The sequence below is a fragment of the Festucalex cinctus genome, chromosome 4 (genome assembly GCF_051991245.1).
Source record: "Festucalex cinctus isolate MCC-2025b chromosome 4, RoL_Fcin_1.0, whole genome shotgun sequence".
NCBI classification, from domain to species: domain Eukaryota; kingdom Metazoa; phylum Chordata; class Actinopteri; order Syngnathiformes; family Syngnathidae; genus Festucalex; species Festucalex cinctus.
The window spans coordinates 29,467,701-29,492,758 of NC_135414.1; the positions used below are offsets into that span (position 1 = coordinate 29,467,701).

The window sequence follows — 25,058 nt, forward strand, 5'->3', positions numbered from 1 at the left end:
AGGGAAGCCATTTTCTTTTATGATGCAATCCAAGGTAGCAAAGCCCCACCCCCTACACATTTGGTATCATTGGAAAGCTCTGAATGTCCTCGACAGAGCACAAAAGGAGTTAATTCGATCGTATGCACTGGGTGGGAGGTTTAAAAAGGTCCACTACAGTGGACAAATTTGAATTGCTGGTAGTCAGGAGGTTAAGGGAGATTTCGAGGGTGTGTAATATACACATGTGCATGCTATGGAATTACTTTTATCACGACTGTTTATTCCTGTGATTTTCACGAAGATCAGAACACAATTTATGAGCAACTTATGCAGAAATGAACAACATTTTCCCCCCTCCCATTGTATACACAACTAAACCTACCTACCACCACCATCGGAAGCTGTATTTTCAAAATTCACGTTGGGCGCCCACACGCGCAGCTGCTCTCATATTTATACTAAAGATGAGCCGCCTTGTGATCACAAACATACAATTGTTTACAGTGACTGAGGTCACAAACGCACAACATATCTGCACAAAAACGTAGCATGATGCTTCACGCCAGCCGAAAGATGTGAAATCTCAAGCTACCCTGCCGTGTAGGCTGAAGTTTCCGATTTGGGTTCATAAAAGAAATGACAAACAAGACAATCGTGTCTTCTGAAACTCCCACTCAGACGGGAAGTGAAAGTTTGCTAAAAAAAAATAAAAAAAAATCGCAAACACACTTGTGACATTTGCTTTGTCAACAATTGGCACTTTTATGACTGATGTTGTTCGCAGTCCCGGCGGATTGCCCGAGTCCTTGCGCACTGCACGCACACCTCCTACACGTTGTGCTTCATCATTGTTCACACGCATAGCTAAGTGGCAGCGCACGTCCTTGGGATAATGTGGATTTGCGTCACGACAAAATGAAGCTGCAAGCAGCAATGAACAGGCTTTTTTTCATAGCAAGTCCTTGATATGATTGGCAAACTTTTGACGGCATATTCCGGCCGCGGTAGAAAAAAAAATGAGCTTCACCCGTCTGTCTTGGACACATACTTCTGATTTGGTGAAAGCAAAACTGGTTTCAGGGGGCTAAATGAAGTGCTTTGACGCCAGGAGAAAAATGGAGGATTTTTTCATAGGGTGGATGTTGCTTAATCTTTTTTAATTTGTCCAGCAGCCCGTTTAAAGGGATAATTCAGCTTTTTTGACATGAATCTCTATTTCATCCTCACCTCCAGTGTGTGCGATCAGCACTGACTTACCCCTGACAGCGTTCTGTGACACGAGTTCTGGTCCGGTGTCGGACGAGAGGAAAATAGTGCAGCAAGCTGGCTGGGGTCACGGAAATAAAAGCGTTTTTCTTCTAAAAACAATTTGTGTTCAAAAGAGCGATACATTTGCATCACGGTACTCCTTTTCTGAAAAAAAAAAGTCAGCTGTAGACAGCTGATCCTTCCGCCTTCGAAAAGACAAACAACTTGTAGATTAGTGCGCGTCTATCAGCTGCATGCGGGGCGCCGCGCGGTGATACGAACGGACAGAAAAGTAGTGCCTGGCGGTAATGGCGTCTGACTTTTTTCAGAAAAGGAGTTTAATGATGCAAATGTATCACTCTTTTGGACACAAATTGTTTTTAGAAGAAAAACGCTTTTATTTCCGTGACCCCAGCCAGCTTGCTGGACTATTTTCCTCTCGTCCGACACCGGACCAGAACTCGTGTCACAGAACGCTGTCAGGGGTAAGTCAGTGCTAATCGCACACACTAGAGGTGAGGATGAAATTGAGATTCATGTCAAAAAATCCGAACGACCCCTTTAAGGCAGAAAGCAAAATGTGGGCCGAAGCGTACCTTTTTGAGTCGCAGTATCCCTTCTTGCGTCTGCGGGTCCGTGGCGATCTCGAACACGCCTTGCTCGTCGCCCTCGATGATGTTGTACGTGGACTTGGCGTTTTCGCCGACGTCCCGGTCGTTGGCCTTCACCTTGCCTCCGGTCTGGCCGACCGGCAGGTTTTCGCGGATCACAAACTCGTACAGACCTTTCAAAATACACAAGCACGCGGTTTAGATGTTTTAACACCAATCAGGAACTGAGATTTCTTTTTTTTGTTTTTGTTTGGGAGGCTCACTTTTGGAGAACTTGGGTGGGTTGTCGTTGATGTCGGTGAGCGTGACGGTGACGGTGGTGGTCCCCGACAAGCCGCCCATGTGACCACCCATGTCTTTCGCCTGGATGACCACCAGATACTCCTCTCGCATCTCCCGGTCCATCCCGTGGAGAGCGATTTTGATAGTGGCTGGGGGAAACAAAAAAAAAAAGGAAAAAAAATCTTTTAAATATTAAAAAATATTAGAGATATCCCGTTCACAATTTTTTGTACCCGAGTCAGAGTCTGAGTCACCTGATTTTGAGGATCTGCCAATACCGAGTCCTGATCCGATTCCTCAGCAAAATATTAAGGGGGGTGCTTCAATTTCTTTTTTTTAAATTTTTTAATTTGAACAAAACCATCCCAATAATTTTGGGGGTGCCATCAGAAGTGTACAAAATAAAAAATAAAAAAAATATTTTGTTTGGCAATATGTTCACCGCTGGATGATTTTGTTGCTTTGTAGCCCCTAAAATAATAATAACAAAATCAAAATTGCCAAAAAAGAAAAACCTTGATAATTTTCTCCCGATACCGATCAGCTGAAAATGACGTGATCGGCACATACCCCCCCCCCCCCAAAAAAAATAAATACATTGACATTAAATGCAAACAGCTCTGGAAACTAATAAAGTGACTTGACTTTTTTACTTTTGAAATCAGTATAGTAACTAAACTACTTTTTAAGTAATCAGTAATCAGATTACTTTGTAATCATTGCAGCACTGTTCACATGTAATGTTAACATTTGTCTGGCTATGTGTTCATATGCAGACATAATGTAAGGATTTGTGTCCAATGACAAGTGGCTGGGGGGTGTAAAGTGGGAAAAAAAAAATCATGACCAATTCAAATCACAACTGTTTAATGCTACATATGCGATAATGCTCCGCCAATGCTTTAACCTTCACACCCACCTTACTTGACAATTTGTTGATGTGTAATATTTCAGGACCACGGCTTTTCGCAAAGCGTGGAGGTGAAGACTTCCCTGCAGGTATTTTTTTTTTCTTCGCTTAGTGTCCCAAAAAACCCCCCCAAAAAAACACTTGTTTTCCACAGTCTGCCGTCATTTGTATTCGGATTGAGTGCAAATGATGCCGTCTGTCGTTTATAATCGGGGATACAGTATGCGGAATGGACCTTATTGACTGTGCCGCAACCGTTGAATATAAAAAAGGGGCTCAACTGCGACATCGCTTGATAATCCACTCTCCCGCAGGATCATCAAATGAATATAAAATGGAGTCCTTCTTTTGGCATGACACCCCCTTTAAAGCTCCTAATCCACGCCCCACAAAAAAAATGAGAATGGGCCAAAACACAACAACGCTGACGTCGAGGCTTGCTTTTTCTATTCTGGAGGCTTGCAGAGGTGGAGCAACATGGCGGGGTCAGATTTCCTTTTGGGAGGTCACAGGCACAGGTGGGAGAAAATCACATTGGTGCAAGCGCAACCTTCAAGTTTCAAGCGAGATACTTTGGCAATAATCAGACCAGTCAAGTCGAGTCCTCCACTACATTTCAAGCAAGTACAGTCACAATCATTACTGCGACTCAAAAATCCATATTTTTTATCTGTATTATTGACATTAGCGAAGACTGGTTAGCATGTTCGCCTCCCAGTTCTGAGGACTCGGGTTCGAGTCCAGGCTCCGGCCTTCCTGGGTGGAGTTTGCATGTTCTCCCCGTGCTTGCGTGGGTCTTCTCCGGGTACTCCGGTCTCCTCCCACATTCCAAAATGGATGGATGAAAATGGATGGATGGATGGACATTAGCGAATGACCAAATCGACTCAAATGGGTTACACAATGTACTTTTGCCAACAACAACAAAAAATATAGTCAAATCAAAAATCAGTTTTGATCAAAAGAGTAAACGGAGTACACTTATATAGTGCTTTATTTTGATCACTTTATTGTTGATGAAAATACACCACGAGTCTGATGTATTAATTTTTAAAAACATTTCCTCCTTTGTGACCTTGTGTAAATGGCCACCGTGATGGAAAGACACAGAACCGATATTGATACTTATTTGTCCGTTCATATGCATACAAAATTGAATCAAATGTCCAATCATATACATGCATATAAAAACAAAATAAAAGTGACAGTCTGGAATCTGACTTGTGTCGAACATTTTCATGTTTTCAGAAATGTTTTTGATGATTTCCATTTCTGCTAATATTGATGAAAAAATGTGAATAAGTAGTGAAAACAAGCCTCTTTTGTACCATTCAAATTGTTGTGTTTGGAAAACAGGAAAGCAAGTGTGGACTAAACTGCAGGAATGCAGATTCTTGACTCATGGCTGCAAGCAGCAGGAAATCAAACAACAAACTCCCACTGCCTTTAGTCAGACCAGCACAGCCTCGACTTTCATAATCTTATACAGACGATCTGAATATGTTCGGTACTGACGTTCTTTCGCTTGGCCTTAACCCGATCACAAAAAAAACTCAAAAAAGACATTGGAGCATACTGTATCTTATGGAAACATCTTATAGTTTCATGATTATTATTATCCATCCATCCATTTTCTTAACCACTTACTCCTCACAATTTTCACGGGGGTGCTGGAGCCTATCCCAGCCAGCTTTGGACAGTAGTTACACCCTGAACTGGTTGCCGGCCAATCACAGGGCACACAGAGATGAACAACCACTCACAGTCACAAGCACATCTAGGGACAATTTCGACAATTTTCCTGCCACGCATGTCGTTGGAATGTGGGAGGAGCCCGGAGTACCCGGAGAAGACCCACGCAGGCACGGGGAGAACATGCAAACTCCACCCAGGAAGGCCGGAGCCTGGACTCGAACCCGAGTCCTCAGAACTGGCAGGCGGACGTGCTAACCAGTCATCCACCGTGACGCCTATTATTATTATTATTATAATAATGTGGGTCAAGTTATTAAATAAAGAATGGGGCGGTAATCATTGCTCGAGACCTCATGTATATATTTATATATTTTTTAACTATCTGACAATTTACATACAAGTGCATTAATATATTAATAAAACTATCAACAATCACATAAACACAACTTAAAACATCTGCGTGCAGTCACACGTTATCTTCTGTCTATACACACAAATTCAATTCAATAAAGACGGTGTTTAAATACGTGTGCTTTCCATACATCATACATTTTAAAGTGCACATATGGATATATATAAGTTCACCATCGACTGTACACGTGATGCACCAGGAGAGGTCTGAAGGGCAAAACGTGTATAAGAGGAGAACTTGAATATACCATAAATATTACATTAGAAGCCATTATATTCTCTTTTGATCAACTCAAATATTCCAAAGTATCTTAAACTCCTTGTTCTGCCCGAGGAAAGTTTTGCGAGCGTGTTTGTGTGTGTGATCAAACGCGTGTGTGTTTGTAACAAGCGTCTGATTTTGAAGGTAGGCCAGCTCAGGCAACGAGCAACAAACAAATCCAAAAATAAGACAAACGCACTTCAGTCATTGGCGCGCTCCTCATCTCTGAAGTTGATCATGGTTAATTATTCAAATTAATTCCTAATCACTCAAAAATGGGAGGATAGACAAACACTCATTTCCATAGCTGATTTCCACACCCCCCCCACAAACCCCCTCCCACCTAGCCGAGTGATAAAGTGGGCCGCAATGTTTATTTATTGATTTATTCATCCGCAGCTTTTCATTTCTAAGTGTCAAACATTCCTTAATCATCGCTTACCGTTTTTATTTTTCATTAACATTCATTAAAACAGCTGCCGTACGCGAACGAGCCATCTGCATAGCGTGCCGCTAGCACCGAATGCTAATGCTGCCGCGCGCTATTACGGCCCCGTCGTTTTCCGACTGCAGGTGCGGTGGCGAGCGAGTCCGGTTTTGGACCGAGTGTTCTGGATAAATTATGCACATAAATATTCCCGTCCTCGCCCTCCATCGCTCTCTTTTTCTGTTTTTTTTCCCCCCCGCTTGTTTACGCCGCCGCCGATTTCCTTCTCATGTGTTATTAATGTCATTCATGTAATCCTGTCATTTATAGACGCGTACTAGAAAGTCATCCAGACAAGTAAAAGCCTCGAGAAAAAGAACAATATTTTAACCTTGAAGAGAAAAGACATCTTGTGGTTACCAAAGAGACACAACAGGACGGTTGAAGATCCAAGAAGGATGTACTGGTTTCTGTGGATCTCACTCTGCCTCATCGATCCTTCCCTCCTTCCTCTCTTTAGTTTTTCCTCTGGGCTCTTGAGATCTCTTTCATTTGTTGGAATTTAGAGGCTTCTGGGGTTGGCGTAAGACTTTGATTTTGTAACCACGGGGAAGGCAGGAAGTTGTTTGGTCGGTGCTGGATCTCACTTTGATTTATCTTTCTTTTCTTTTGATCTTTTCTGACCTTTTCTCTGGTCTCCTGGCCGTTTGAACCTCACGACTCTGGCGAGACTCTGAAGTATCTGGTTGTGGAGAAGGGTAATGGGATTTTTAGGAGGTTTTAGGGGAATTAACTCATTTGCTCCCAATAACGTATAAATACGTTTTTTTAAAATGTGTCCCAAAGACGTATTTATACGTTTTTTGTTTTTGTTTTTTTTGTTTTTTATGCTAAAGCATACAGAAGGCTTTGATGCAGCCTCTCATCTGCAAAGAACGGTTGCAGAAATGGTAGTTATTACACAAACGGCCAACAGGTGGCAGCAGAGCAAAGGAGATCAACCAGAGCCATCTAGAAAAAAAAGCTCAATTACGTACAATTTTAAATAGATTTGTGAAAACTGATGAAACTTAGCTCTCTTCTAATGCGAATTGCTGCAAAACGGAAACAGATAGAAACATACTTTTTTTTCCTGATGAAAGAATAGACTTTAATCTTTCTTTTGATAGGTTCCGTGTTTTTATAGCAATAGAACACAATATTCTGTGGGCCTTGCAAAATCAGTCAAAATTCAGTAAAACAGCCGGGAGCGAACGGGATTGCGAAATGTGAAAATGGCGGCGAGTGAATGAGTTAATGAGTATAAATTTACACGTATTTGCACGCACACAAACGCACACATACACATGTAAAAAAAAAAAAAAAAAAAAAAAAAAAGGAGAAATGATGATAAGACGAATCGGTAAGACTACTGAATGAACAATTCAGAGCTCTACAAAAAAAAAAATAAATAAATAAAATAAAAAAATAAAAAATCCAAGAAAAGAAAGAAAAAAAGATCCAAGAAGCTGGGAATGTGTTTGGAGATAATTCGATGACGGCGCTGCGGTTTTTCCGCCTCACGAGGGCACGTCCTTATTATTACTGTTATCATCAATACGAATTCATAACCATGCGACCGTGTTGCATTAAGGACGGATCGCCCTCGCCGACGAATCCCGCAATTATGTAGATTTAATAAGGGCTTTGATGCCGCCTCATTGTCCGAGCACGCAATATATCACAGATGATCGCTTGACCTGGCTAAATCCCTCGCAAACAACGGCGGATAAAAAAGCACCGATGTGTCCCGCTGATATGGGCGCCGCCCGTCTTTTGTCCCCGTCTATTCATTGGCGGCGGCCATTATACGGCTCGCAATCGCATGTGCGGCCGGCTGATAATACTCTCCATTTGTGCTGTCATTAACTTTTGAAGCCCGGGCGAAAGATCCCTGGCGAAGATGGCCAACGTCGCTTCATTAAAAATCATCTGAGGCCGCTGACACAGCCGCCGCATGTTTCTTCCTTGTTCAATCTAATTATCCTTTTTTTTTCAGGTTTTAGTCAAAGCTTTGCTGTCAGAATCAGGCTGCGAGGAAGCCAATTTTCAACACAGTCATACAGGACACGGAGGAAAAAGACAAACAGGAAGAAGTATGGAGGGGGTCTTGCTTTGCAGCAATTTAAACGTGTTGCTGCTTCTGATTGGGGCTCATTTGAACAAAAATTCTCTTGAGACTGAGCTCGTCAAGGTTTTAGTTGTGGAATCCGCTCAAAATGGCAGCTTGAAACCAAAGCGGCCCATCTCCTGTTCAATTTTTGCCATGGGTCTTGTTATGATAGATGGGTCCGCCAAATTTTGTGTGAATTGATGAATATGGTGTCGGGTGCTAATTTTTTGAAATGATAAGCCAACTTTAAACAGCATAGGCACAAAAAAAACAAAAAAAAAAGTTTGGCAATTCAGCTTTACTCATCTGTCTTATATAAGCGCTTCCTATTTGGGCTCTTTTGAATGTAATCCTTAGTAGACTTTTTACAGATTTGATTGTCTGGATCGGTTCGGTAGATATTTTGCATTTAAAGCAAAATCAATTAATTGTAAAAAAAAAAAAAAAAAAAAAAAAAGTCGTAATTTGCTGATCAATCAATGACGTCATAGATCGGAATCACAAAACAAAACATTCCAGCAACAACAATCTCGTTCACTTCAGGGACGTATTGTTTATAATCGAAGGTTTCTCAGCATGTACAGTCAATATTTTTCAATTGTTTTTCCAATATTTAAAAAAAAAAAAATGTGGGATTGGGGGCGGGTTTTACTCTGCATTTTTAATGTATTGAACATTTATCAGTGTTTTGAGAAGAATTTGGGGGATTTAGTTTTTTTTTTTTTTTTTTTTTTTTTTTTTTTTCTTAATGCATATCAATAGGCGTCAATTATACACAGATTTTTGCTATTTGTGAACCGGGTCGTTCCCAATTTTCTGTCAATACTGGGGGTCGACTTTACAGTAAATTTACATTTAAAAAAAAAAAAAATAGTATACATGGATTAGTCCATCTTATGATTGAATCGATGATTGGTTATCAATTTCTTTAAACTCGGTGATGGGTGATTGGCTCCAAAATCCAAAGTACAAACATACGAGCCATGTAATTTGCACAAAATGGCAGCTTGCGTGAAAAATAGCTGACTTCCTGTTTAGTTAACGCGCATGTGTCCTTGAATACTGATGACTATTTGGGCAGGATGAGGCCCCCAAATTGGAATAATAATAATGATAAACGGTGATTACAAGAGGACATTCAAACCACTTAGTACTCTTGCCCTAAATATAAAATAGAACATATAATACATCTCCGCACCTGACCTCAGCCGACATTGTGAGCCGGTTTATCCGAGTGTCGGCGGCTAATGAAAAGCGACAATGTTTAAATACGAAAAGAGTTCCGGGCCCATTGAAATAATCCAATAAGATGTTATCGGCACCTGCCGTTGAAGCCTATCTCGCTCTCATTGTGGCCCGTTGTGGGCGTGGCGCCGTTCATTCACTCACCGTTTTGTCCGACACCGTGTCGACTCGGAAGCGCTGAAAAGGATTGGCGCGCCGTATTAACGGCCGCCATTAAATTTAATGAGCCATCGTGCAGAGATCAGATTTGGGGCCAAACAATGGCGACGTGCATAAAAAATGAGGCTTTTGTTGGCGAAGATGCTAGTTAGCATTTAGCACAGGGGAGCACTTTTTTTTTGGGATGTAGCAAACTACAAATACTTAACTTATTATTTGGTTAGATTTTGCAGATTTTTCAGCTATCTTTACAATGAGTACTTTTTTTCTGAGCACTTTTTTATTTTTTTTCTGGCCTTATTTAAGAGAATACATTTTGAAAGGATACAAATTGGGACTACACTAGCTAGCTCTTAAACAGCACAATGCAACATGTGCCATAATGTTTTGTTCTTCTTAGTATGAGCTCAGTAGAATGAAATTTTGAATTGCTACTGCCAATCGGTGACGAAAAATGAAACCGCACAACCACTTTATTACGTACACAATGCGCACGTCACAGCGGGAAATTCGAACCCGAATCCGATCTGAAAACTATTGGCCAGAGACTTGCACGAGCACCCATTGTGAACTGCTAATGTGTTCATCTACTAATTAAAAAAATGTTGCAGTCATAAATGGTCAAATAAAAAGGCTATTGTAGCCAAATTGTTACATAGAGCAACTTGACTTGACTTGAATCTGTACTTCAATTTCTCGCATAATTTGACCAATGCGTACCCGCTATCTAAGTACAGTATGGGAATGATCTTGAGCTTTAAGGTGGCTAATTTCAATGAACTCTTGAACAGAACTAAAAAAAATAAAAAATAAAAAATAAAAATCACCTGAGTTGGGGTCCACAGAGAAGTAAGGCTGCCCCTCCAGGATGCTGTAGACCAGCTTGGCGCTGTTGCCGTATACCGGGTCATCGGCATCGGTGGCAGTCACTCGGGTCACCGGGGTACCTGCCGAAGGTAGAACATACCATAAATAACCGTTGATTGTACGCAATTTGTTCGTGTTGTATGTATTTTTATTAGCGCACCCGAGAGCGTCCAGAAGGAGGTGGGGGACTCTAGTCACATGATTTGACTCGGCACAGACTTAAGTCACCAGTTATATTAGATATTGTGAGGAGGTTGGCGATACAAAAAAAGGTCACAATATTATAAAAAAAAATTTAAAAAAATGAGCTCATACTTTGTGCTTTTGTACATTACAGCAATGCTTATAAACAACCTACAATCTCTAATAACACTTCATATTGAGGCACCTACTTGCTAATTGAGTTCCTCCACATATTTGACTCGGTTCACAGGCATATTACGTTCTCCTTCATCTGACCATTATCGAGGATTTGAAACTTAGAAGGGCCAAAACATGCCTTGTGAAAATGAAACCGCACTAAAAAAAACTAGCCACCAGTGGGTGCTAGAACTGCACAAATGGAAATCAACCTTGACTATTTTTTATTTTTATTTTTTAACAGAAGTGCTGCTTTTAATATTGTGACATGACGACGGTATATTGTGGCAGTTTTAATATCGCGATATTGCCGTTACACCCCTAGTTTATAGCTAGTATAGAACATGTGCATTTTAAATATAGTGAGCCATTTTTTTATTTTTATTTTTTTTAGTAGTCCCCCACCCCTTCTCATCCGCGCAACCCTGGCAGCCCACTGACTAAAAAAAAAGTCATTGGGACAATTAGGACTGTTTACAGTGGACCTGCATCAGGGATGAACTCTAAGCCCCTTCCTCTTTGCAAAAGTGATGGCTAGGCTGACAGATGTGCTCAGACAGGACACCATGACGGTCGCAGATGACACCGTGATCTGCAATTAAGGCAGAGGAGCAAGATGGAGGAACATTTAGAAAAAGGTGGAGAGGCATGCGCTGGAAAAGGAGAGGGATGGAGATTAAGCAGAAGTGAGACAGAACAGGAAGAGATAGATACGAGATAGCGTGGTTGGAGGTCTTTTAAATACTTGGGGTCAACAATCCACAGTAACGACGATTGTGCTTAAGTAGCTGAAGAACCGGATTTGAGCGGGTTGGAACGGCTGAAGGAAAGGAGTGTTGTTATATGAAAGCAGCGGCGAGGCCAGACATGATGTACAGATTAGAGACAAGTTAGAAACAGATTAGAGATGAGACAGAAAATACTAGGGGTGTTAAAAAAAAAATCGATTCGGCAATATATCGCGATACTACAGCACTCGATTCTTGAATCGATTCAATAGGCAGTTGAATCGATTTTTTTAACATCCATTTTTGATGGAAAACTATTCAACAAAACGTCCAACTTTCACACCTTAAGCATGGAAGAATGTTATATTAATGGAACATTAAGCCTTCATATTTTATTTCAATGCTGTTCTAACATGAAAAAGGTTACAACCTGTTTGTTAAATACAGCGGCTCACAGTTATAAAACTGAAGTTTCAGATTAATAAATAATACATTTTCATACAAATCTTACATTGTATATGTACACGTTTACTGAATGGTATTTTTTAAATTTGAGTCAAAAAAATCGCAACAATCGACTTCAAATAAATTCATATCGGGATTAATCGGTATCGAATCGAATCGCGACCTATGAATCGTGATACGGATCGAATCGTCAGGAACTAGGCAATTCACACCCCTAGAAAATACCATAAAACTCTCAAAAGATGCATGCTTGAAATTGAATAGGTCCGCCATTTAAGTTTCAAGCAGCAACTTTTTGGGCTGAATTCAGGCCCCATAAAGAGCCCCAATCCAAAACAGATGGATGAAGCTAAACTATATTTTGTTGACATTATGTACTTAGGCCTTGCGTGTGTGTTTCTTTCTGGCAAGAAAAGTGTCATTTTCAAAATCGCGACACGGCTCCCACTTGAGACTCCTCATGACGAGCGTTAAGCTTTAGCGAGCATTCTGCGTTGATTAGCTGTCTCCTGCTAGCTTCCAGCTAACCTGATGGATGCGGGGCGTATTTATAGACGCGCTGCCGAAAAGAGGTAATTAGTCAACCGCAAGCCATATTCCGCTCGGTTTTGTCTCTGTAAGTAACTGCCGACTTTTGAATGCATACGTTGGCTCAAGTGGAAAATATCGCAAGGGTGTGAAAATGCTATTCAGGCAGCGTTGACACGCAACCTTCGCGCCGACAATGTGGCGGGAGTCTCGGGGGGGAAATTTCCAAATAGATTAGCCACCATTCAATCGGGCTATTGAAAAAGACACTGGAAAAAGACAGTATTAAGGAGTTATTAGTGAAATGAAAGCCATTCAGGCCCACAGGTCTCCGTGCAGGAGCGAGAGAAACAAAACAACACAGACGAGCTGGCTGGAAGCTTCAGACAAAAATGGAAATGCTTCCTTTGAAAGATGTTTAAAAGGTGGGCTGGCTACAAACGCCAAGCGGGCCCCTTGTTGTGGGACGAAACGTCAGATTTATTTTTTATTTTTTATTTTTTGGCCACCGATCCGGCAATTCAGCGGTTCCAGAAACGTGAAAAAAAATAATGCGCCAGATGTGATAGGAAAATAGAAAAAAAAAAGCCTTCAAAGTTCACTGAATGCTAGCCAACAGTCTGATGTCTGTGCTGGGAAGTGGAGGGCAACCAATGCAGGGACGACAATATGGGTGTGGGTTGGATATCTGTCTTTACAGTGTCATGTGTAGAACTGTCAAAATTCTTCGATGAATCAACCAGTAATCATTCTACAACTGTTTTAATGACCGAGTCATTTTGGGGCCATCGGAGCCATTTTTAATTCAAAATTTTCCAAATCCTCTGATTTCAGAACATCAACAATAATTGTTCACTGATTTCTGTAGTCCTTCATGAAAGAAGACTGATTATCTTCTGTGTTTAATCAAAGTAAGACATTTGCCAACATCTGCCTTTACTTTGAAAAACAATGACCGAACAGGTAACATCGTACAACATTAATCCCCCTCCCTTTTTTGAATCACAATACGAATATGAATATGAATATGAATATGAATACGAATACGAAGTCACGTCACGTCACGTCACGTCACGTCACGTCACGTCACGTCACGCCACGCCACGCCACGCCACGCCACGCCACGCCACGCCACGCCACGCCACGCCACGCCACGCCACGCCACGCCACGCCACGCCACGCCACGCCACGCCACGCCACGCCACGCCACGCCACGCCACGCCACGCCACGCCACGCCACGCCACGCCACGTCACGTCACGTCACGTCACGTCACGTCACGTCACGTCACGTCACGTCACGTCACGTCACGTCACGTCACGTCACGTCACGTCACGTCACGTCACGTCACGTCACGTCACGTCACGTCACGTCACGTCACGTCAAGCCACGCCACGCCACGCCACGCCACGCCACGTCACGTCACGTCACGTCACGTCACGTCACGTCACGTCACGTCACGTCACGTCACGTCACGTCACGTCACGTCACGTCAAGTCAAGTCAAGTCAAGTCAAGTCAAGTCAAGTCAAGTCACGTCACGTCACGTCACGTCACGTCACGTCACGTCACGTCACGTCACGTCACGTCACGTCACGTCACGTCAAGTCAAGTCAAGTCAAGTCAAGTCAAGTCAAGTCAAGTCAAGTCAAGTCAAGTCAAGTCACGTCACGTCACGTCACGTCACGTCACGTCACGTCACGTCACGTCACGTCATCTTTATTTATATAGTACGAAATAAACACCAATCACTGGTTAATAATCAGGGGGGGGGGGGGGGGGGGAATGCTTTTGTAATACACTTTAATGCAAAATTTAAAATGAATCCGATTAGTCGGTTAATCGATTACAAAAATATTCGATAGTGAAAGCACTACTTGTGTGGATCTCTCTCTTGATATGTGCCATGTGATTGACTGGTGACTAATACCGTGTTTACTTTTCAACAATTTAATTTTACACCAAAACAACCCCTGAATTACAACTTGTAAATTGCATGTAGTCTTCCGCAAGAGACACTTGCTAACTGCAACTCTTTCAGTCTACCGTAACACGCCAGCATGCGCCATGATGACGTAATGCCCTTGCCAAAGCCGGCTCAAGCCCTCTATATTTATGAAATAATACGAAAAATTCAATGATCATTTCTTAGCGCAAACACAAGATAAAATGAAGACTCAGATACTGACGGAAATCTTAAATGTTGGAAATGTTATCGCAGTAGCGCTGCACGGACATTTCTCAGTAGGATCACGCTTGCATCACAAGACGAAGAAAAACAACAACAACAGAGCCGCCGTCATTGTCCTGAGCCGACAATTTCACGACGAGACGGTGGTCATCCGAGACACGGGCGCTCCACTAAATCACAGTCTCAAAGATTTATACTTGCCGCCTCCTGTTACACCTCCCGCGGTGATTACATCGCAGACAAACGAGCTGTTGTTTGTGTCATAAGCGCACAAAACATAAACAGCCGTAAACACAGCAGGTAGTGTACATTCTTACGAAGATTGGCCACTGTTTGCCTTCAACAACAAACCTTACTTTCTCTCTCTCTCTTTCTCTGATCCAAGAATGTAAATATTGTGAGCAAAAAAAAAAACATCTCTATCTTATTTTGTCACTATACATGTGTTGATGCAGTGACAAAAAAAAAAATGTTTTTGGCTTATTGCCAGTTATACTGGCAAGGTCACATATTTATCAACAACAAACCACACTCAAACTAAAGGCCTGGATGAAAGTTTTCCAAATCTGTAATTATCTTGTCACTTTTATCCAAAAGGATGACACAGCGGCCAAAGAACGTGTTCGTTTTGCTTTTAAATGCCACCGTTCACTATTCCATCAAGTTAAAAAAAAAAATCTATTTTCAAAATAGTACATTGAGTCATACCTCACATTAAAGTCTTTTCAGATCAGAAATACTTTTTCATTTTCCTTACACAATCACCAAGAATGTGTGTTTTTTTTTTCTTGCTGTAAAATGATGCCAATCATTCCCCAGAGAGTTGCAAACATTCTCTCAATTTAATTCTCAACCAAACACGTCAACGCACATCTCAAAAGAAATGCCTTGAGGACTTCTCAGCTCTGTAACCAAAGCGTGTGTTTTTGTAGCTTGGAAATTATAGCAGGTATGAGAAATTAGAAATAGAGGACGAGAAAATTGCAATAGGATTATAGACGTTTCTTTGAAAATACATGTTCTTTTTTGGGGGGGAAATTTGATGTGAGTACGAGTGGTATCAGTACTTGTGGCGCGTTTGAGGAAAGTGGGGTGAGCACGGGAACGCCCCTTGGGACTTGTACATCTGAGTTGCAAAGTTGTTGTGGGACGACCCCTTCACTGACCGGCTTCAATCTGACGTCACTCGACAATGGCGAGCCCCATGGAGAGACAGACTGTGATTGGCAAAACAATATATGTTATGGATTTCTACCAGTGCTGTTAAAATTAAGAGTTAACTGCAGAGTTAAAGCTTTAAAGCACTAATATTGACGACTTTAATTGAGTGATTTGAAATAGGCTCACGTAACAACGTGAATTGGAATGAATGGAATGTGTGAACCAGAACAACAAACAATTTATCGGAATCAGCCATCGTTCTTGTTTACATTCGCCTCAAACATTTGAGGTCGGAACTTCTCACCTTCCTCGAATGCAGCATCCGTTCGTTATTAATTAATTAATTAATTTATTTATTTATTTATTTATTTATTTACTTTTATTATTTTTATTTTATTTTATATTATTTTATATTTTATTTATTTATTATTTATTATTATATTATATTATATATATTTGATTATTATTTATATGTTATATTATTATTTATTTATTATTATTTATTTATTATTATTTTGTTATTATTATTATTATTATTATTATTATTATTGTTTTATTTTATTTTTTTTTATATTTCAAAAACCACACATCGCACCTCAAACTAAAGGTCTTGATGAGGGCTTTTCCATTTATTTTGTAACTAGTCTCTAATATGATGACCCAGTAACAAAAATATTGTGCATTTTTGCTTGAAATCAACATGCCATTCATACGCAGCAGAAAGAAGCCCAATGCAAGTTTGAGATCTTCCTAAAAACTTCAGCTAAACTTGTCGAATGAGAAACTAAGACAGCAAACTAGTTCTTTTGTCATTTTTTTTTTTTTTTTGGACAGAACGTATTAGAAATTGAGCAGACGCGTACAATCATTAAAATCAGGCCACTCGTGTGGCCGCGCGTTGGGACAAATTAGATCCCGTGCGCCGCCGATGTTTGCCAATTGTCAAATGAATAACAGGAAAGACAGCTAAGGAAATTGCACCTTCTCCCGGAGATGCCACGTCTTATCTTTGCTCAAGTTAAATTACTGCCACTCGAGCGAGAGAAGGCAGCCAGGCACACGAACGCACGCGCATGCGCACCCACCCGCGCGCACACACTAATTATGAAAAGTACCTTCGTCCTTCTAAAAGGTGTCTGACTATTGCAAACAGGCTTTATAAATCCCGACGAGGGGGACATTGAGGGTGTGGCGGTTCATAAAAAACAGCGGAAGCGACCAGGCATGAAATAGCTCCATCTTTCTTTCCTTCTTTCTTTCTGCGCCACACCGCTCTTGGAGTTTAAAAAGTGAGGGATTAGAAGAACGCCATTGTTTTTCTGTGTTTTTTTGGTCCCGTTTCAAATCAGCAGATTAGCTTTCCCAAAACATCCTGGCATGCAGATGTTGGACCATGCAGATGTTGGAGGAGGGACATTTTCCCCGCCTTGACATTACGGAGATTACAAATGGCGGCTTCAAACTTCTCCCGGTGTGGAGAAGGCCTTGAAAAAAAAAAAAGCATGGTGGTGGGGGGGATTATCCGCTTTAAAAGCCCACAATGGAGGCTGTAATATGCCAGAATGAGTGAGCATAATGACTCGCGGGCACGGAGATAAACACTAACAACGGACGATATCGGGTACTGAATACGTCGTGCGCTTTGTTTCCACGTTTACACTAACGACCAGTGAAGCGAAGGACAAAAGACGATTCCTTTTTCCGCCGGAGTAAATGGATTGGAATGGAAAGCGGTCGAAAAAAAAGCGCAAGAATTGACAGCTTAATGATCTGGAAAAAAAAATACACGGTGAAGAATTTGCAGTTGTCTTTGATGTTGGTGAAAAACGTTAAAGGAAAGACACTTCACTGAAACCAGAGTTGCCTTTTATATTTTATACTTTAGTTTCATAGAAGACGATAGTTGTTTTGAATACTGGGGAAAAAAAATACATGCGCCATACAATGACAACAAACCACGTTAAGGGGTAGATTCACTAAGAATGCGCTGCGTCTAATGATATACCGGCGCAAACACGCCCACAAATTATCACAGCTAGGAGCAAAATTTGCGCCTGATTTAGCACACATGGCAACGGTTTTGCGCCAAGAACACGGTTGTTATAGTAACAGTTGCGAGAAAGATGACATCAGAAAACGAGGTTGGACCGAGAGTACCGTATTTTTCGGATTATAAGTCGCAGTTTTTTTCATAGTTTGGCCGGGGGTGCGACTTATGTGTGAAATTAACACATTATTATATCATTTCACATGTTATTTTCACACTAAACCGCAAGAGGGCGCTCTGGGCCTGTGTTGATAAGTTCAACATTGCCAGTAGAAGAAGGAACCTCCCGAGTTGGGGGAGTTGTTTAAAAGTGACACAGAGGATGAAGATTTCATTGGCTTTAGTGATTTGGAGTGAAACTGATAGTTTGGTGAACTTGTTAGCACGTTCTTTACGCTAGAGTTATATGAATAACTTGTAGTGATGGGAACATAATTCACCCACGGAACGTTGGGACGAAGGGAGAGTTCCGGGTGGGAAGGTTTTGTTATGTGGAAAAGGGGAGTTAGCCTGTTAGCTTCTAGCTGAGTGGGGGAGTTGCTGTTAAGACCTCAGAAGCTGATGTCAACAAAACGCCAGCCTTTGGCTACGTGCTTCAACACTTCAACACTGACATTACCAGGCATGTCAGTCATGAAACGTTAGTATACCGTACGCTTATTCAGCCTGTTGTTCTCTATTTTATTTTTATTTTAAATTGCCTTTCAAGATGACATGTATGTTTTTGGTGTTGGATTTTACCAAATAAATTTCCCCCAAAAATGCGACTTATACTCCAGTGCGACTTATATATGTTTTTTCCTTCTTAATGATGCATTTTTTGGCTGGTGCGATTTATAAACCGGAGCGACGTATAATCCGAAAAATACGGTACATTAAGCTCACGGAAACCTAAATTGCCATAAAAATGTAAGTTTGGCCCATCCAAGATGTAATTGAAAACAAGAAAGAGAATTTTGTCACCTGTAGTTTGAAACGCTGTGGCCACTAATGTCCCCGTGCACTTGAAAAGCCACAGTCGTCTTTTCAGCCACGAAATGTTTAACTACTCACACAGTCAATATGGTGACTAATTCAACTTGATTTAGGTTGGGGAACAAAAGCCACACCTCAATTGTTCGTCTAATTACCTGTCAAGTTGAACAAATACTGGACTCGCCTCCCTGGAGCCACCGCTGCCCTCCGATTTTATACTTTCCATCCCAACACTCAGTCTGGCCATATTTTATCTGTGAAAAATTTTGATTCAAGGAGCCATCCTTTGTTTGTGCAAATAAATAAGCAAACTGTGTTATTTAATGCTAGTATTAATGGTACTATTTAATATTATTTGTATTATTTTTTTAGTGCTGTTAAAGTTAAAGCGTTAACGAATTAATTAATCACAAAAAATTATCGCACTAATCATGTATTAACGCAGATTAATCGCACTATTAATTTTGACTGCAAATGATCCTTTAGCTTGACAGCAGACGGCTACGTTAAAGGTAGCACAGGTTGTGTTTGAACAATAAACATAACATGCATTAAAGTGAAACATTTAATAAAGGTTTGCGTGTGACATTCAGAATATCTGTTGATGTCAAACTATTGGGGTCATGGATGGATGGATGGATGGATGGATGGATGGATGGAGAAATGGATGGATGGATGGATGGATGGCTGGCTGGCTGGCTGGATGGATGGATGGATGGATGGATGGATGGATGGATGGATGGATGGATGGCTGGATGGATGGATGGATGGATGGATGGATGGATGGATGGATGGATGGATGGATGGATGGATGGCTGGCTGGCTGGCTGGCTGGCTGGCTGGCTGGCTGGATGGCTGGCTGGCTGGATGGCTGGCTGGCTGGATGGATGGATGGATGGATGGCTGGCTGGCTGGCTGGCTGGCTGGATGGATGGATGGATGGATGGATGGATGGCTGGCTGGCTGGCTGGCTGGCTGGCTGGCTGGCTGGCTGGCTGGATGGATGGATGGATGGATGGATGGATGGATGGCTGGCTGGCTGGCTGGCTGGCTGGCTGGATGGATGGATGGATGGATGGATGGAGAAATGGATGGATGGATGGATGGATGGATGGATGGATGGATGGATGGAGAAATGGATGGATGGATGGATGGATGGATGGCTGGCTGGCTGGCTGGCTGGCTGGCTGGCTGGATGGATGGATGGATGGATGGATGGATGGATGGATCCAACGATGATGGCTCACAATCACGATATAAATTAAATTGTAGAAACGTTTGCCACTTACGTTAACCACTGTAACATCATATGTGTACTAAATGCAAAAAAACAAAAACTAAAAATTAATTAACTAAAAACAGTCGGTTTTAACACGTACACCGAAAACAAACTACCTTTATACTGCACGCAAAAAAACTACAAAGACGTCAAATGTTCATATTGAAGAGTGTCAAACGTACGGTAGCCCAACACGACCAAACTTCTTCCACTACTATATAAAAAACAGTCCATTTACTATTTACTATCAGTCCTTCAATTGTCAGTTGTTTCTTCAGTTTCGTATTCATTTTAAATACAACAACAACAAAGAAAGAAAAAAAAAGACCATAAGCCAAGGTTTTCTTGACAACAACGAAAATCACTTGTGCTCTTTCATCAATAATTATGGTATTGTACAGCCAACAACGGCGCTTTTCTTTTCCATCTCTTCGTCACGTGATGCACCTTCAGTGGTGGCAGCTATTCTAAAGAACAAGAAATTGAAGAAAGCAAGGTCTCCTTTTCCCCCCGTGACTGTATATTACACGCCATCACAGCTCTATGCAAAAGGTCTTTGAAACAGAATAGCACCATTCATTAAAAGAAGGGTTGGTGAAGGAAAAAAATCGACTTTCCATAGTTGTGGGGACTGCAAGCAAATCAAAGATATCTGATTGGACGTGACAAAGCGAGTGATGATGAGCACTAATCAGGCCACTCCACTCACACCACAAACTTGTGCTGCATCACTTCAGCGTATTGTCAAAGAATAAGAATATTTTCCTCTCTTTATCTATGGTCACAAAAAAAATGTAGTAATGAATAAGTGGTAGACAGAGACCGATTATCGGCTGGGCCGATTATCGGCACCAATATTAAGCATTTTGACGAATATCGGCATCGGCCATTTTGAAGAATCATATGGCAGATAATAGATCCATTAAAAAAAAAAAAAAAAAAAAAAAAACTTCAAGGAACTAATTTAAATGTATTTAGTTTTTTTCAATTTAAATTTTCAGAGATGCTGCTGACCCTGGGAACTCTCTGCACCATCTGTTTTTGTTTGAAATTAAAACTAAGATGATTTAAAAAATAAATAAAATACTTCAAATATATTTCAATACTTTCTTTAGTGTAACAAAATAATTGTTTGTTTTTATTTAACTTTTGAAAACATGCCACTGCCCCTGGGAGATCCTGGGACTTGTTAGATTTTTAAAAACAAAGATGTCTTTTGACTAAGATTAACACACACACACACAAAAAAAATCCAATATTTTACTAACCCTAAAAGTTGCTCAATAAGTATATACTTTAAAATACAAAAATAAAAAAAAATAAAAAATAAAAAAGAACTGGAGTTTGTATTTTTTCCAAATTTTGATGCCAATATTTTCCCTTTTTAGTGAAAATTAATATCGGTTATCCGCGTCATTGACTACTAATAATCGGCATCGGTATCGGCCCTGAAAAAACCCATATCGGTCTATCTCTAATAAGTGGACAACTGAAAAGACACCCATAAACCCGTAAAGAACGGATCACTGAGGCAATGGAAGTGATTAATTAAGCTGGAGGTATTTTCCACTCCCCTTTTCTTGACATAAAACTTGGTGTACATTTTTTTTAATGCACATCAACGACAATTACAGCAGTTCTCAATGAACCTCACATACGTGTTCTTCATAAACACATCAAACAATATAGTTTTGGATTTGTATCTTCATAAACATCAAAAGTGATTTGTTTAATGAATAAGTGGTTTGTGTGAACATTAAAAAAAAACAATGTACTTTTTCAGTCTATGTTATGTTCAAAAACATCAAATGATTATTTCATGTTGAGTTGCTTCACACAAACATCCAAAATCTTACAAAGCGGCAACACAACCTGCAGATGTTTTGCTCAAGCGTTTTTCACCACAGGGGAGGATTTCCAGTAAAAAAAATTATTTTATTTTTTTAAAGCTGCCAGCTGGATGACAAAAGTATGCAAATGAGTTACCTGCTAAAAGTAAACACTCGTAATGTTTCTCTTTGTGTGTAAAAGTGAGCTTCAGTGGGCCACCGCCGTGCAGCACAACTGGAACACTCGGCGTTCACTTTCTTGCCCCATCTTTATTCATCCCGGTCTCCGTGCGAGCCCTCTTGGTGTCCCCCTGGGGCGTGCAGCCAGTCAGACATAAACGCTATTGTTTTAGCGGGGGCTCGCGTTCTCAGCAGGGCGCCGTTAGCCCCGCCGACACTCTCTTCTCTCCTCGCCTCGCCTCGCCTCGGCGCAATCCCGACGCACGGCTCACTGCCTGCATGCATATGAATGCGGCGCTGCTGCCCTTCACGCTTCCGCACCGCGTCACCCGACCGGCCGCCATGTTGTTTTGTTTTTTTTCCACGGTGAACTGCGATGACACCGGTTGTGCAAAGCATGCTGGGTAATGGTGAAGCATCTGTTGATTTTTGACTTGTGGAAAGACTAACCAGCTATTCTGTAAAATGCTTTTCAACTCTTCCCTGAAAAAAATCCATGTTGAGGAATTATGATTTTCCAGCACTTTTTATGAATATTTTTGAGTGAAGTCCTGTATCGGGCATTTTGGACAGTCACGTGATCATCGTGACGTATCGTGTGCGTAAAATACACATTGAGTGACATGAATGAATGACAACAAAGGAATTATCGCGTCCCACGGCGGACATCAAAGGTGGACTGAGTGCCTTACGAGAAAAGAGCACTTCTTCAAAAGCAGTACGGAGGACACGCCAAAGATTTATTTCCAACCGAAAGCCGTTTAAAACTGGTAAATCCAGCAGCCGGCGAGTCGAAGTGGACTGTAAACATGCGGGTGACTTGTACTCGGCCATGCTAAGCTACATGTTGTGTGCTAAGCACGCTTTAGCCCACAATAGGAGCGGCCACCCCCAACCGCCCCACCCCACACGGAATGACGTATTGAGTACTTTACTCATGAAACTGGGCGTATTGAGTACTTTGAACAGAATTGGCGCAGTATTTGGGATCGAACGTCCTTTTCCTGCTCATTACGTCAGCAAATTCCCATTGAAATTTAAAGAAATTTAAGAAATTAAAAACTGTTGATTTTATAAAAAGGAACACCATTTCTTATTGTGAAATAAAGCTCTTGCTTCAGGTCCCTGGGATTTACCCGCAAAAAGATTACTCCACTCAATCAGAAAGTTGCTCCTCAAATAAAGTCATACAGTAATTGTGCACACCTGATTTTTCAGCCTTGCACGTTTTTCATAAATATCCAAGATGCTTCAGATTTCGATGAAGCTCGATTACATCTTTTCCAAAAACACCAAATCCAATTTAGTTGTTGATGACGATTGATGTCATCGCATCGTATCCACGCAGCTGGCGAAAGGTCCTTTTGCAGAGTCATAAAAAATGTGACATATGGAAAGTCAATATTCTCCTGCCGAATAATAAATGACTGTTGCAGAAATCAATTGGGTTTGCTTATTGCCTAAAAAGTTGCTCTTTACGACCAATCGATCAAGGTAGCGGACAACTATTAAACAAACGGACTGAAGAAACCTTTTCATTCACTTGTGGATTGTTGATATAAACTTGGTGTATTTTCTGTCTGTTTCTTTCTCTTTTCATCCCATGCAGTAAAAAAACTACTTTTGACAAGTATCACAAGGTGCAAGGCCTGTTGGGAAATGTGATCTTTTTTTTTTCCCGCCGTCTGCAAACAAGATGCTCAAAATAAACAGAGAAAAAAAAAAAAAAAAAGGGGTGAAACTTCCCGACCTTGGGCGTTGTCGGTCATCCTTGAAGGAAATAAGCAGACGTTACAGATGAAGCTTTGGCTAATGCGTTTTTGGCCCAAATGAGCCGCGATGTGCTTCTGCCTTGCCTGCCGCCTTTGCGTGTCACATCGGGGTCCGCGCGTCCGCCAATTTATGCCCCTCGCCGCTTCCAGGAAGATTCCTATTGATTTCCTATCTGGCAGAGTAAATAGGAAGTGCGAGGCCCATTATTTCTCAGCAAGACTGGCCAGCACACGTCTTTATTCAACAAAAATCTCGCAGCCCCGACACATGCGATCCCGGGGCGCGGAGATATCGGTGTCGTATATAAATGGCGCTATGACTAATGTGATTACACTCGGCGTGAGCACATAAGCGTAGTTACTGACAGCGTTGATGTGGTCCTGAAGGCCAAACAGACAGAAGGGTTGTTTCTATAGAGCTATGAAACGGTTTGATGATCTAATAGCAGAGTTGTTGAAAATATGTACGTCGACGATGCTCCACTGTTTTTTTTTATCATAACAGAAAACAAGCAAGCTCAATTCACCGACACCTAAATGGGCTTTGATGTCCTTCGTAATTTTTTTTCTTAGATGTTTACAAAAAATAAAATAATGTACACTACAGTAGTTTCATTTAACCTGCTACGCTGGACATTTGTGTCATCCGCCATTTTAGCTTGAATTCAAATGTCATGAGTCGTATCCACGGATGTGGATTTTTGCCTGATTTCATATTTTCCAAATTCAGCTTTTAAAATATATCACTAGTATACTATTTCATAGTTTTTGGCGCCATTGTCGCCACTTTTGGCCAACTCAAATCAATGAAAACTACATTTGTATTTTTTGTTTTTAATTCCTTCTCAATCATTTGGGTAAAATAAGTTTCATGCTGGACTCAACACTTGGAAATATTAGGTTTTTTTTTATGTTTACCATGTTATATAATTACATTCTTGGACAAGGAGCAATTCCACGTAATATTCATCATTTCCAAAAGAAGCATTTATGATGACCGTGCTCCAACAGAGAAAATAAATACCACACTTTTTATTTCAAGACGTGCAAATGCCCTCCGTTAATCATGGAGGGGGAAAAAATGCATTTAAGATTAAGTGGAAGCTTTGTCTACTTACGGTAGAAAAACGACATGATTATTTTTTATTTTTTTGTATGGCGGTGACGAGCAGGTGATTGTGTATTGATTACATGAACACCGGTATCGCTCTGTCGCAGCTGTCAGTGGTGGATGATGAGGATGATGATCAGACAGAGAGTGACAGCCTTCATCTTTTCAGAGGATATTTTTAGA

General features: G+C 41.1%; 1 protein-coding gene across 2 annotated transcripts in view; it reads right to left on the reverse strand.

Moving 5' to 3' along the window:
- Positions 1-25,058, reverse strand: part of cdh8 (cadherin 8) — a 143,062-nt gene that overhangs the window by 34,983 nt on the left and 83,021 nt on the right. For both annotated transcript variants that reach the window (XM_077520158.1, XM_077520157.1), the window contains exons 4-6: positions 10,212-10,331; positions 2,105-2,272; positions 1,827-2,014 (exon numbers count right to left, since the gene is read on the reverse strand). In XM_077520158.1, the coding sequence (XP_077376284.1) occupies positions 1,827-2,014; positions 2,105-2,272; positions 10,212-10,331 (476 nt within the window). The remainder of the gene's footprint in view (positions 1-1,826; positions 2,015-2,104; positions 2,273-10,211; positions 10,332-25,058) is intronic.